The 13,703-nt window shown below is 56.8% G+C and overlaps 1 protein-coding gene across 36 annotated transcripts in view; it reads left to right on the forward strand.

Moving 5' to 3' along the window:
- Positions 1-13,703, forward strand: part of OBSCN (obscurin, cytoskeletal calmodulin and titin-interacting RhoGEF) — a 164,997-nt gene that overhangs the window by 96,848 nt on the left and 54,446 nt on the right. For 19 of the 36 annotated variants that reach the window (XM_081790320.1, XM_081790259.1, XM_081790324.1 and 16 more), the window contains 17 exons: positions 865-1,128; positions 1,467-1,730; positions 2,273-2,536; positions 2,875-3,138; positions 3,681-3,944; positions 4,483-4,746; positions 5,085-5,348; positions 5,887-6,150; positions 6,489-6,752; positions 7,295-7,558; positions 7,897-8,160; positions 8,476-8,754; positions 9,561-9,827; positions 9,932-10,204; positions 10,655-10,927; positions 11,176-11,372; positions 11,826-11,901. In XM_081790320.1, coding sequence (XP_081646446.1) covers positions 865-1,128; positions 1,467-1,730; positions 2,273-2,536; positions 2,875-3,138; positions 3,681-3,944; positions 4,483-4,746; positions 5,085-5,348; positions 5,887-6,150; positions 6,489-6,752; positions 7,295-7,558; positions 7,897-8,160; positions 8,476-8,754; positions 9,561-9,827; positions 9,932-10,204; positions 10,655-10,927; positions 11,176-11,372; positions 11,826-11,901 — 4,269 coding nt within the window. The remainder of the gene's footprint in view (positions 1-864; positions 1,129-1,466; positions 1,731-2,272; positions 2,537-2,874; positions 3,139-3,680; positions 3,945-4,482; positions 4,747-5,084; positions 5,349-5,886; positions 6,151-6,488; positions 6,753-7,294; positions 7,559-7,896; positions 8,161-8,475; positions 8,755-9,560; positions 9,828-9,931; positions 10,205-10,654; positions 10,928-11,175; positions 11,373-11,825; positions 11,902-13,703) is intronic. The other 17 variants (XM_081790355.1, XM_081790383.1, XM_081790408.1 and 14 more) reach the window with 13 other exon arrangements.

A 13,703-nucleotide genomic window follows, 5' to 3' on the forward strand; every position in this document is an offset into this window, starting at 1 on the left:
AAGAGAGCCTGGAGTCCTCCTTGGCTCTCCCCAGCCCTGCCCGCCAAGTTCACAAAGACCCTGAGGAAGGAAGAGGCCACCTAAGGGGCTACAGCCATTATGCACTGTGAGCTGAGTAAGGCGGTCCCCGTGGAGTGGAGGAAGGGGCCCAAGACCCTCAGAGCGAGGGACAGAGTGAGCCTGAGACAGGATGGGATGGTGTGTGAGCTGGAGATCTGTGACCTGGCCTTAGCAGACACCGGGGAGTACTTGTGTGTGTGCGGACAGGAAAGAATTTCAGCCACTCTGACTGTCAGGGGTAAAAACCATTTGTGACCATGTGGACCAGTGGCTCGATGTGGGCACATTGTCACCATATCACCATCTTCTGTGTAGGACTCGTGGGCATTTGTCTCTATTCAACTGTGGTTTCAGGGTCTCCTGGATCCTTATTGTTATCCAGCACATGTCCTGCTGTTGGTGTCAGTCCTTGTGCCCCTTGTTTCTGCAAGGCCATTTGCCCCCTCCTGTTGGTGCATGTGTATCTCATAAGCCCCATGGCCCTCTGCAGTTGTGGGATCCTTGTGTGGGTACCATCTTGGACACAAGTGCCCAGAGAGCCTACTGAGCTCCCTGCTTCTTGGCTGTTTCCCAACCATGCTGGCCAGAGTCATAAAAAATATGAGGCCTGAGGAGCCACAGAAGAGGCCACAGCCACATTGTGCACAGGCTGGGCTGAGGGAAACCACAACACACAGCACATTTAGTACACCTAGCATTTAGCCCATGCCCAGTTGGATTTGTGTGTTACCTTCTCTGTTCATGTCGTGTCTTGTCTAAGTGCTCAGACAGTGATCATGTCTGTGTCTTTCTGACCATCCCCAGGCCTGCCTGTCAAGTTCACAAAGAGCCTGAAGAAGGAAGAGGCCACGGAAGGGGCCACAGCAAAGCTGTGCTGTGAGTTAAGCAAGGTGGCCCCCGTGGAGTGGAGGAAGGGGTCTGAGACCCTCAGAGCTGGGGACAGAGTCAGCCTGAGGCAGGAAGGAAACGTGTGTGAGCTGGAGATCCGTGGCCTGGCTGTGGTGGATGCCGGGGAGTACTCATGTGTGTGCGGGCAGGAGATGACATCAGCCACGCTGACTGTCAAGGGTAAAGATCATGTGTGGCCACGTGGGCCAATGTCTTGGTGTTGCATATTGTTGCTATGTCATCACCATCTCCCTGTCAGACTCCGTGGACATATGTGTGTCTCCAGCTGTGTCCACCTGGGAACTCCCAGCCTCCATCTCCTTGTCAAGTATTTGTTCTGGTGTCTGTGTCCAGGCTTGTGTTTGCCTTTCCTGGACTGTTTCCTCACCCACTCTGTGCTCCATTCACTCATTCTTGCTGTAGCCCTGGGCAGTTTGTGTGGTGCTTGTGGGTGTCTCGTCCTGGACATAGAGTCCTCGAGACAGCCTGGAGTCCTCCTGATCCTTGGCTCTCCCCAGCCCTGCCCGCCAAGTTCACAAAGAGCCTGAGGAAGGAAGAGGCCATGGAAGGGGCGACGGCCACGCTGCGCTGTGAGCTGAGCAGGGCGGTCCCCGTGGAGTGGAAGAAGGGGTCTGAGACCCTCAGAGCCGGGGACAGAGTGAGCCTGAGACAGGATGGGACGGTGTGTGAGCTGGAGATCCGCGACCTGGCCGTGGCAGATGCCGGGGAGTACTCGTGTGTGTGCGGGCAGGAGAGAACGTCAGCCACGGTGACCGTCAGGGGTAAAGACTGTGTGTGGCCAAGCAGAGCTGTGATCTAGTGTCCAAGTGACTCGTGATGTCCGTGTGCACTCATTCCATGTTCACGTTCTTTGTCTCCCACATTCTCTGATGTCACCCTCCACTGGTACTTCGTGAAATGTCTCCCCTTCCCTGGGTGGTTGTATGAACCAAGAGAAGCCAGCATCCAAGCCACTTTTGACCTCTCAGTCCCTGGTAGTTCTGTTGTCCTGTGGGAGTCTGTCTTGTCCTCTGTGCTACTGTGTCCTGCCCTCAACAATTCTCCATTCTGTGTCCGACTCTCCAGCCATGCTAGCCAGAGTCACACAAAGTATGAGGCTTGATGAACCATCAAAGAGGCCACGGCCACGCTGTACATAAGCCGGTCTGAGGGAAGCCACAACCCACAGTGTGTGCTTGGCACACCCAGCAAGCACATGGCGCATGTCTAGTTTGGTTTCTGTCTTTTCTGTGCTGTTAGTGTCTTGTCTTATCCATGTGTTCAGAGACTGTGATTGTGTCTGTGTCTTTCTGACCATCCCCAGCCATGCCCGCCAAGTTCACAAAGAGCCTGAGAAAGGAAGAGGCCACGGAAGGGGCCACGGCAAAGCTACACTGTGAGTTAAGCAAGGCATCCCCTGTGGAGTGGAGAAAGGGGTCCAAGACCCTCAGAGCTGGGGACAGAATCAGCCTGAGGCAGGACGGACACATGTGTGAGCTGGAGATCTGTGGTGTGGCCATGGAGGATGCCGGGGAGTACTCGTGTGTGTGCGGGAAGGAGAGGACATCGGCCATGCTGACTGTCAAGGGTAAAGATCATGTGTGGCCACGTGGGCCAATGTCTTGGTGTCTGCATGTTGTCCATTATCACCACCTTCTCCCTGTCAGACCCTTTGAGCATCTGTGTCTCTCCAGCTGTGTCCACCTGGGAACTCCCAGCCTCCATCTCCTTGTCAAGTATTTGTTCTGGTGTCTGTGTCCAGGCTTGTGTTTGCCTTTCCTGGACTGTTTCCTCACCCACTCTGTGCTCCATTCACTCATTCTTGCTGTAGCCCTGGGCAGTTTGTGTGGTGCTTGTGGGTGTCTCGTCTTGGACATAGAGTCCTTGAGACAGCCTGGAGTCCTCCTGATCCTTGGCTCTCCCCAGCCCTGCCCGCCAAGTTCACAAAGAGCCTGAGGAAGGAAGAGGCCACAGAAGGGGCGACGGCCACGCTGCGCTGTGAGCTGAGCAGGGCGGTCCCCGTGGAGTGGAAGAAGGGGTCTGAGACCCTCAGAGCCGGGGACAGAGTGAGCCTGAGACAGGATGGGACGGTGTGTGAGCTGGAGATCCGTGACCTGGCCGTGGCAGATGCCGGGGAGTACTCGTGTGTGTGCGGGCAGGAGAGAACGTCAGCCACGGTGACCGTCAGGGGTAAAGACTGTGTGTGGCCAAGCAGAGCTGTGATCTAGTGTCCAAGTGACTCGTGATGTCCGTGTGCACTCATTCCATGTTCACGTTCTTTGTCTCCCACATTCTCTGATGTCACCCTCCACTGGTACTTCGTGAAATGTCTCCCCTTCCCTGGGTGATTGTATGAACCAAGAGAAGCCAGCATCCAAGCCACTTTTGACCTCTCAGTCCCTGGTAGTTCTGTTGTCCTGTGGGAGTCTGTCTTGTCCTCTGTGCTACTGTGTCCTGCCCTCAACAATTCTCCATTCTGTGTCCGACTCTCCAGCCATGCTAGCCAGAGTCACACAAAGTATGAGGCTTGATGAACCATCAAAGAGGCCACGGCCACGCTGTACATAAGCCAGTCTGAGGGAAGCCACAACCCACAGTGTGTGCTTGGCACACCCAGCAAGCACATGGCGCATGTCTAGTTTGGTTTCTGTCTTTTCTGTGCTGTTAGTGTCTTGTCTTATCCATGTGTTCAGAGACTGTGATTGTGTCTGTGTCTTTCTGACCATCCCCAGCCATGCCTGCCAAGTTCACAAAGAGCCTGAGGAATGAAGAGGCCACAGAAGGGGCCACAGCCATGCTGCGTTGTGAGCTGAGCAAGGCGGTCCCCGTGGAGTGGATGAAGGGCTCTGAGACCCTCAGAGCTGGGGCCAGAGTCAGCCTGAGGCAGGATGGGACAGCATGTGAGCTGGAGATCTATGACCTGGCTGTGGAGGATGCCGGGGAGTACTCGTGTGTGTGTGGGCAGGAAAGGACATCAGCCACTTTGACCATCCAGGGTAAAGACCGTGTGTGGCCAAGCGGAACTGTGATCCAGTGTCCAGCTTACTTTGCGATGTCCATGTGCTCTCATTCCCTGTTCACATTCTTTTTCACAATTTCTGGGGTCACCCTATACTCATTACTCCGTGGTGTATCTCCCCTTCCTGGGTTGTTGTGTGAACCATGAGAAGCCAGAATCCCAGCCACATATACCCCTTGGTCACATCTCATCCTGTTGTCCTGTGGGAGTCTGTGTTGTCCTCTGTGGTATCGTGTCCTGCCCTCAACAATGCTCCATTTTGTGTCTGACTCCCCAGCTGGGCTAGACAGAATCATACAAAGTATGAGGCTAGAGGAGCCACCAAAGAGGCCATGGCAACACTTTACATAAGCCAGTCTGAGGGAAGCCACAACCCACAAGCTACAACCCACAAGCACACCCAGCATGTGGCCCACATCGAGTTTTGTTTGTATGTTCTCTGTGCTGTTCATGTCCTGTCTCGTCTAAGTGGTCAGAGACTGTGATTGTGTCTGTGTCTTTCTGACCATCCCCAGCCATGCCTGCCAAGTTCACAAAGAGCCTGAGAAAGGAAGAGGCCACAGAAGGGGCCACAGCCAAGCTGTGCTGCAAGCTGAGCAAGGTGGCCCCTGTGGAGTGGAGAAAGGGGTCCAAGACCCTCAGAGCTGGGGACAGAATCAGCCTGAGGCAGGATAGGACTGTGTGTGAGCTGGAGATCAGTGGTCTGGCCACGGAGGATTCCGGGGAGTACTCGTGTGTGTGCGGGAAGGAGAGGACATCGGCCATGCTGACTGTCAAGGGTAAAGATCATGTGTGGCCCACGTGGCCAATGTCTTGGTGTCTGCATGTTGTCCATTATCACCACCTTCTCCCTGTCAGACTCTTTGAGCATCTGTGTCTCTCCAGCTGTGTCCACCTGGGAACTCCCAGCCTCCATCTCCTTGTCAAGTATTTGTTCTGGTGTCTGTGTCCAGGCTTGTGTTTGCCTTTCCTGGACTGTTTCCTCGCCCACTCTGTGCTCCATTCACTCATTCTTGCTGTGGCTCTGGGCAGTTTGTGTGGTGCTTGTGGGTGTCTCGTCCTGGACATAGAGTCCTCGAGACAGCCTGGAGTCCTCCTGATCCTTGGCTCTCCCCAGCCCTGCCCGCCAAGTTCACAAAGAGCCTGAGGAAGGAAGAGGCCATGGAAGGGGCCACGGCCACGCTGCGCTGTGAGCTGAGCAAGGCGGTCCCCGTGGAGTGGAAGAAGGGGTCTGAGACCCTCAGAGCCGGGGACAGAGTGAGCCTGAGACAGGATGGGATGGTGTGTGAGCTGGAGATCCGCGACCTGGCCGTGGCAGATGCCGGGGAGTACTCATGTGTGTGCGGGCAGGAGAGAACGTCAGCCACGGTGACCGTCAGGGGTAAAGACTGTGTGTGGCCAAGCAGAGCTGTGATCTAGTGTCCAAGTGACTCGTGATGTCCATGTGCACTCATTCCATGTTCACGTTCTTTGTCTCCCACATTCTCTGATGTCACCCTCCACTGGTACTTCGTGAAATGTCTCCCCTTCCCTGGGTGATTGTATGAACCAAGAGAAGCCAGCATCCAAGCCACTTTTGACCTCTCAGTCCCTGGTAGTTCTGTTGTCCTGTGGGAGTCTGTCTTGTCCTCTGTGCTACTGTGTCCTGCCCTCAACAATTCTCCATTCTGTGTCCGACTCTCCAGCCATGCTAGCCAGAGTCATACAAAGTATGAGGCTTGATGAACCATCAAAGAGGCCACAGCCACGCTGTATATAAGCCGGTCTGAGGGAAGCCACAACCCACAGTGTGTGCTCTGCACATCCAGCACATGGCCCATGTCCAGTTTGGTTTGTGTCTTTTCTGTGCTGTTAGTGTCTTTTCTCATCCATGTGTTCAGAGACTGTGATTGTGTCTGTGTCTTTCTGACCATCCCCAGCTGTGCCTGCCAAGTTCACAAAGAGCCTGAGAAAGGAAGAGGCCACGGAAGGGGCCACGGCAAAGCTACACTGTGAGTTAAGCAAGGCATCCCCTGTGGAGTGGAGGAAGGGCTCTGACACCCTCAGAGCTGGGGACAGAATCAGCCTGAGGCAGGAAGGAAACGTGTGTGAGCTGGAGATCCGTGGCCTGGCTGTGGTGGATGCCGGGGAGTACTCATGTGTGTGCGGGCAGGAGATGACATCAGCCACGCTGACTGTCAAGGGTAAAGATCATGTGTGGCCACGTGGGCCAATGTCTTGGTGTTGCATATTGTTGCTATGTCATCACCATCTCCCTGTCAGACTCCGTGGACATATGTGTGTCTCCAGCTGTGTCCACCTGGGAACTCCCAGCCTCCATCTCCTTGTCAAGTATTTGTTCTGGTGTCTGTGTCCAGGCTTGTGTTTGCCTTTCCTGGACTGTTTCCTCACCCACTCTGTGCTCCATTCACTCATTCTTGCTGTAGCCCTGGGCAGTTTGTGTGGTGCTTGTGGGTGTCTCGTCCTGGACATAGAGTCCTCGAGACAGCCTGGAGTCCTCCTGATCCTTGGCTCTCCCCAGCCCTGCCCGCCAAGTTCACAAAGAGCCTGAGGAAGGAAGAGGCCATGGAAGGGGCGACGGCCACGCTGCGCTGTGAGCTGAGCAGGGCGGTCCCCGTGGAGTGGAAGAAGGGGTCTGAGACCCTCAGAGCCGGGGACAGAGTGAGCCTGAGACAGGATGGGACGGTGTGTGAGCTGGAGATCCGCGACCTGGCCGTGGCAGATGCCGGGGAGTACTCGTGTGTGTGCGGGCAGGAGAGAACGTCAGCCACGGTGACCGTCAGGGGTAAAGACTGTGTGTGGCCAAGCAGAGCTGTGATCTAGTGTCCAAGTGACTCGTGATGTCCGTGTGCACTCATTCCATGTTCACGTTCTTTCTCTCTCACATTCTCTGATGTCACCCTCCACTGGTACTTCGTGAAATGTCTCCCCTTCCCTGGGTGGTTGTATGAACCAAGAGAAGCCAGCATCCAAGCCACTTTTGACCTCTCAGTCCCTGGTAGTTCTGTTGTCCTGTGGGAGTCTGTCTTGTCCTCTGTGCTACTGTGTCCTGCCCTCAACAATTCTCCATTCTGTGTCCGACTCTCCAGCCATGCTAGCCAGAGTCACACAAAGTATGAGGCTTGATGAACCATCAAAGAGGCCACGGCCACGCTGTACATAAGCCGGTCTGAGGGAAGCCACAACCCACAGTGTGTGCTTGGCACACCCAGCAAGCACATGGCGCATGTCTAGTTTGGTTTCTGTCTTTTCTGTGCTGTTAGTGTCTTGTCTTATCCATGTGTTCAGAGACTGTGATTGTGTCTGTGTCTTTCTGACCATCCCCAGCCATGCCCGCCAAGTTCACAAAGAGCCTGAGAAAGGAAGAGGCCACGGAAGGGGCCACGGCAAAGCTACACTGTGAGTTAAGCAAGGCATCCCCTGTGGAGTGGAGAAAGGGGTCCAAGACCCTCAGAGCTGGGGACAGAATCAGCCTGAGGCAGGACGGACACATGTGTGAGCTGGAGATCTGTGGTGTGGCCATGGAGGATGCCGGGGAGTACTCGTGTGTGTGCGGGAAGGAGAGGACATCGGCCATGCTGACTGTCAAGGGTAAAGATCATGTGTGGCCACGTGGGCCAATGTCTTGGTGTCTGCATGTTGTCCATTATCACCACCTTCTCCCTGTCAGACCCTTTGAGCATCTGTGTCTCTCCAGCTGTGTCCACCTGGGAACTCCCAGCCTCCATCTCCTTGTCAAGTATTTGTTCTGGTGTCTGTGTCCAGGCTTGTGTTTGCCTTTCCTGGACTGTTTCCTCACCCACTCTGTGCTCCATTCACTCATTCTTGCTGTAGCCCTGGGCAGTTTGTGTGGTGCTTGTGGGTGTCTCGTCTTGGACATAGAGTCCTTGAGACAGCCTGGAGTCCTCCTGATCCTTGGCTCTCCCCAGCCCTGCCCGCCAAGTTCACAAAGAGCCTGAGGAAGGAAGAGGCCACAGAAGGGGCTACTGCCACACTGCGCTGTGAGCTTAGCAAGGCGGTCCCCGTGGAGTGGAAGAAGGGGTCTGAGACCCTCAGAGCCGGAGACAGAGTGAGCCTGAGACAGGATGGGACAGTGTGTGAGCTGGAGATCCGTGACCTGGCTGTGGCAGATGCCGGGGAGTACTCGTGTGTGTGCGGGCAGGAGAGAACGTCAGCCACGGTGACCGTCAGGGGTAAAGACTGTGTGTGGCCAGGTGGACTGCACGCATGCCTGTCCTTGTATATGTCTGTGCATCACCACTGTGTCATGGGCTCTTACCTGCTCTGTGCCGTATCCACTCACTTGGCCAGTCGTTTTAGTCTGCTCACTGACCCCCATCCTCGTGGCCTCACGTGGTCATCCTGCTGGTGGGGTAGAATCTCCACCTGGTGTCCCCCTCCCACCTTACCCCAACCTGTCCAGCTTTCCTGCCCTCATTGGGCCTAGCTGGGTGTGGGTGCTCCCCTTTGGGCTGACTGTGTCTCCCCTCTGCACCGCTTCCCTGCAGCCCCACAGGTGGTATTCAGAGAGCCACTCAGGAGCGTGCAGGCTGAGGAGGGTGCCTCGGCCACACTGAGGTGTGAGCTTTCCCAGCCCAATGCTGCTGTGGTCTGGAGCAAGGGTGGCCTGGAGCTGCAGGCTGATGGGCGCTGGGAGCCTCGGCAGCGGGGCTACACTGCGGAGCTCGTGCTGTGGGACCTGCGCAGAGAGGACGCGGGCGAGTACACTTGTGCCTGTGGACCCCAAGCCACCAGTGCTGCCCTCACCGTTACAGGTGGGCCCCAAGGCAACACCTGTCCCAGGGGCAAGTCCCTTGTGCTTTGGGTTGGGCCTCTGGGATGCAGCGCCTCCCTGGGAGTCCCTTGGGGGATAGGAGCTTCTGTAGACATATCAGGCCTGGTGGGAGCCTTAGCCCCCATGATTCCTACCTTGGTAGCTGAGCCCCTGAGGTTACCCCTACCCCCTGCAGCCACACCCCTGTGATTCCCCCATGCACCCTTGTGGGAACCCTGGGTCTTGCCCTCACTTTCTCCCTAATCCCCACAGCTGTGCCCCTGTTGTCTCCCTGCACTCCCATAGCTGCACCCCCGTGGTCTCTACCTGCACTCCCATAGCTGCACCCTCATGGTCCCCCTGCACCCCATAGTTGTTTCTGTGGTCTCCCTGCACTCCCATAGCTGCACCCTCATGATCCCCCTGCACCCCATAGCTGTACCCGTGGTCTCCCTGCACCGCATAGCTGCACCCTTGGTCCCCCTGCACTCCTATAGCTGCACCCTTGGTCCCCCTGCACCTCATAGGTGTACCCGTGGTCTCTCTGCCCTCCCATAACTGCACCCCGTGTCTCTCCCTGCACTCCCATAACTGCACTCCCATGGTCTCTCCCTGCACTCCCATAACTGCACCCCTGTGGTGTCTCCCTGCACTTCCATAGCTGCACCCCTGTGGTGTCTCCCTGCACTCCCATTGCTGCACTCCTGTGGTCTCCCTGCACTCCCATAGCTGCACCCCTGTGGTCTCCCTGCACTCCCATAGCTGCGCCTGCACCTGTCCTCACTGCACCTGCCCTCACGCTGCCCTGCTTCCCTGTAGCTGCACCGGTGCGCTTTCTCCGGGAGCTGCAGGCCCAGGAGGTGGATGAAGGTGCCACTGCCCACCTGCACTGTGAGCTGAGCCAAGAGGGTGCTAGCGTGGAGTGGCGCAAGGACTCCCTGCAGCTCTTCCCTTGTGCCAAGTACCAGATGGTGCAGGAGGGAAGGGCTGCCGAGCTGTGGGTGCACCGCACTGAGCAGGAGGATGCTGGCCACTACACCTGTGACACGGGCCACGCACAGAGCACAGCCAGCCTCTCTGTCCGAGGTGAGCTGCCCAGCGGCTCCTGCCCTCCCTGGGGTCTCACCCCCACCCTGGGAGCAGTGGGCACTGTGCTCATCAGCCCTAAGCACCCCTCCCTGGCCCCCCAGCCCCTAGGCCCACATTCCAGATGGAGCTGCAGAGCATGGAGCAGGAGGCCGGCAGTGTGGCCCGGCTACGCTGCCAGCTGAGTGAGGCAGAGCCTAGAGTCCCAGTGCAGTGGCTCAAGGAGGGTGTGGAGCTGCATGTGAGTCCCAAGTATGAGATACGGCGTGTGGGGACCATGTGCGAGCTGCTGATCCATGGGCTGGAGGCCAAGGACACGGGCGAGTACGTCTGCATGGCCGGTGGTCAGAAAACCATGGCTTCTGTCATGGTCAAAGGTGAGCCATCCATGCCACACCCACTGCCCCAGTAGCTGCCCTGGGGGAACACCTGGCCTGGCACCCACTAGGGCCAAGCACCCCTCTGGACGTGGCTCTGAGGCCTTTGCAGTTACAGGCTCTTCTCCTTTCTGCTCACTCTGGTGTGGGTGGCCCCAGCATGCAGAGGGACAGCATGTCCTGGGACTTCCTGAAGGGCTTGCCTCCCTGCTGGGGTTGGCCACAGGGTGGGGGTGGACAGAGGCAGCCCCCCACCCCACAACCCCTCTGCTTCTTCTGAGTGCCCAGACTTAAGTGTCATGGAGACAAAGGTGGTGCATGGCAAATAAAGGCTGTGGCAGGGGGAGAGTGGGAGGATGTTCAAGAAGACTTGCTGGAGGAGGGGAGTGGGAGGTGGGCCTGGTGCACTGGTGTGGCTGGTAAAGGGACCCCATCGCCTACACCCCCCAGAGCCTGAGGTGACCATTGTGCGGGGGCTGGAGGATGCCGAGGTGCAGGTCGACGGGGAGGTGGAGTTCAGTTGTGAGGTGTCACGGGCTGGGGCCACGGCTGTGGAGTGGCACCTCCAGGGCCTGCCACTGCAGAACAACGAGGTGACAGAGCTGGCTGTGCGGGGTGGCCGCACCCACACGCTGCGGCTGAAGGGTGTGACCCCTGAGGATGCGGGCACCGTCTCCTTCCACGTGGGCGCCCACACATCCTCTGCCCAGCTCACTGTCCGAGGTAACGGGTGCCACACAAGCTCAAGCCCTCTGTATGCCAGAGACAAATGCCAGGGTCCCTGCCCCCGGGTCTGAGGGATGGGTGGGGAAGCGGCCCTGTGAAGGGTGACTTGGGGACAGTGGAGGTGTGATGGAGGGGTGCCCCACATGCTTATGTTCAGGAAGTGGGATGGGGTGCTGGGAGGCACCCCTGACAGTCGGCAGTGGCATCCCGGATGCTGAGGCCCACACTGTGTGTCCGCTGTGCAGTCCCTGATGTGAGCATCCTGGAGCCCCTGCAGGATGTACAGCTCAGTGAGGGCCAGGACGCCCACTTCCGGTGCCAGCTATCCAGGGCCTGCAGCCAGGAGGCCCGCTGGGCCCTGGGAGGGGTGCCCCTGCAGGCCAATGAGATGAATGACATCACCGTGGAGCATGGCACACTGCATCTGCTCACCCTGCACAAGGTGGCTTCTCTGGGTCCTGCCCCATTCATGGTGCTCCCTGGGGAGTGGGGGGGGGGGATAGATTACCACTCCATTCAGACATGGCTGGGGGCCAGCCGGGGTGCTCCCTGGGGACTGGGTGGGGGAGGCTCCTACTCCATTAAGACCTGGCTGGGAGCCAGCCACAGTGCTCCCTGGGGAGTGGGGAGGAAGGCTCCCACTCCATTAAGACCTGGCTGGGAGCCAGCTGGGGTGCTCTCTGGGTAATGGCCAGGGGGAGGTTCCCATCCATTCAAACCTGGTTGGGGGCCAGCCATGGTGCTTTCTGGGGAGTGGGGGGGAAGGCTCCCACTCCATTCGGACCTGTTTGGGGGCCAGCCATGGTGCTCCCTGGGGAGTGGAGGGGAGGTTCCCACTCCATTCGGACCTGGCTGGAGGCCTGCAGAGATGGAACAGACCCCCTCTCTCCTTCAGGTGACCCTGGAAGATGCGGGAACCATCAGCTTCCAAATGGGCTCATGTAGCTCAGAAGCCCAGCTGAAGGTCACAGGTGGGCAGCCCCCTCTCCTAACCAGCCCCTTGCTTGCGGATGTCTGTATTTCCTTAGTTGGGGAGCTGTTGGCAGTGGTGTGGCCAGAAGCCCATGCCTTCCAGAGGTGATCTTACCTTGGGATGGTGACCATCCACCCCTTGATGGCTAAAGTCACACACCAGAAGGATAATGTGTGTGGGATCCCAGTATTGGATTAGTGCTGTCCACAGGAGGGAGATGTGGGCCTGGGCCTTTGGGATTTCTCCCCTGTGAATGTCTACTCTTGTGGCACACGCCTGTGTGTGCCATGTAGATAATCATGTCTACATTGATACATGCCTGCACATCCACAGGTTTCCAAGTGACACATGTGGTTTTATACAACAGCATACAAGGTCCCAGGCATGTAGGGAGGACCTAAAGACCTTCAACTTGGGTTATACCTTGTCCCCAGAGCTGGTCATCTCTGAGTGCCTGACCCTGAGAGCTTCTCCTGTGCTGTCTTACTCCTGGTTGTCAAGCTGGCCCCATGCATCCATCATCCATCATTCATCTACATGTCCATCCACTACACGTTCACCACCCATGTTTTTGTCCATGTATCATCTGTTTACCTATATGCTTATCCATTCATCTACCATTCACCCACCTACTATCCATCCATCCATCCATCCATCCATCCTTCCATTTACCATCCATCTATCCATCTGTTGTCCATCTACTCTTCCATCCACCACCCATCCATCTGTCCAATCACCACCCACTTATATATTTGCTCATCTATCCATCTACCATCTATTCATCCATGATCCATCCATCCACCATCTATCATTCATCTACACATTCATCCATTACACATTCACCACCTGTCTTTTTGTCCATTTATCATCCGTTTATCTGCTCATCTACCCACCCAACATTTATGCATCCACCATTCATCCAACCATCCTTCATTCATCCATCTATGTACTGCTCATCTATCTGTCCACCATACGTCTGTTCATTTACTGTCCATCTGTTCATCCATTATCCATCCACTCATCCATCTACCACCTATCATCCATCTGTTCACTTACCATCCATCTGTTTACCCACCATCCATCCATGGACATCCATCCATCCACCTGGCATCAATCTACCCCACATGCCTCTACCTGGAGAGGGCCTGAAGCTGTGCCATCAGGGAGTCCCCAGTCTGCTGGTAGAGTTAGACATAGAGATGGAGTGTGTCCTGAGTCTCAGGTGCCCCACCAGCCCAGATCTTGAGAGAGTGGACAGACGCAGTCAGCTCTGTGAACTGGGGGGCTGAGAAAGGCACCAGAGTGCAGTGCCCTCCAGCTGAGTGATGGGAGAGGGGAAGTATCCTGGGTGTTGTGATCCAGGTGGGTCCAGGAAGGGCCTGTGTGTTCTTAAGAGTGGGTGTCTGTGAGGGGGCAGCGTGGGAGTGGATTGAGCCTTACAGGTCCCACTGAGGGCTGTGCCTTGGCCCCTCTTGGCCTGGTGTCCCCAGTTGAAGTGTGCTGACTGATGTAAAGATACCTGGCCATGGTCTTATGGGAGGGCCATGAGCATGGGGGTGGGGTACAAATGGGTGTCCTGGTAGGTGGTAAATGGACAAGCTTGGGAGCTCTGTTGGAGACGAGAATGGGGAGATGATGCAGTAGGGTGGGGACATGGTCAGGTGTGCACTTTTGGGAAAGGATAGGAGGGAAGGTGGGGGCTGGAATATCAATGGTGTACCCCGGGAAGGGTATGGGGGGTCTTCTGCAGGAGGGCCCAGCCATGGTGGGTACAGGGGTACACAGCAGGCATCGTCTGCA

This window comes from Panthera onca, chromosome A1 (genome assembly GCF_046562875.1).
Source record: "Panthera onca isolate mPanOnc1 chromosome A1, mPanOnc1 haplotype 2, whole genome shotgun sequence".
Classification (NCBI taxonomy): Eukaryota; Metazoa; Chordata; class Mammalia; order Carnivora; family Felidae; genus Panthera; species Panthera onca.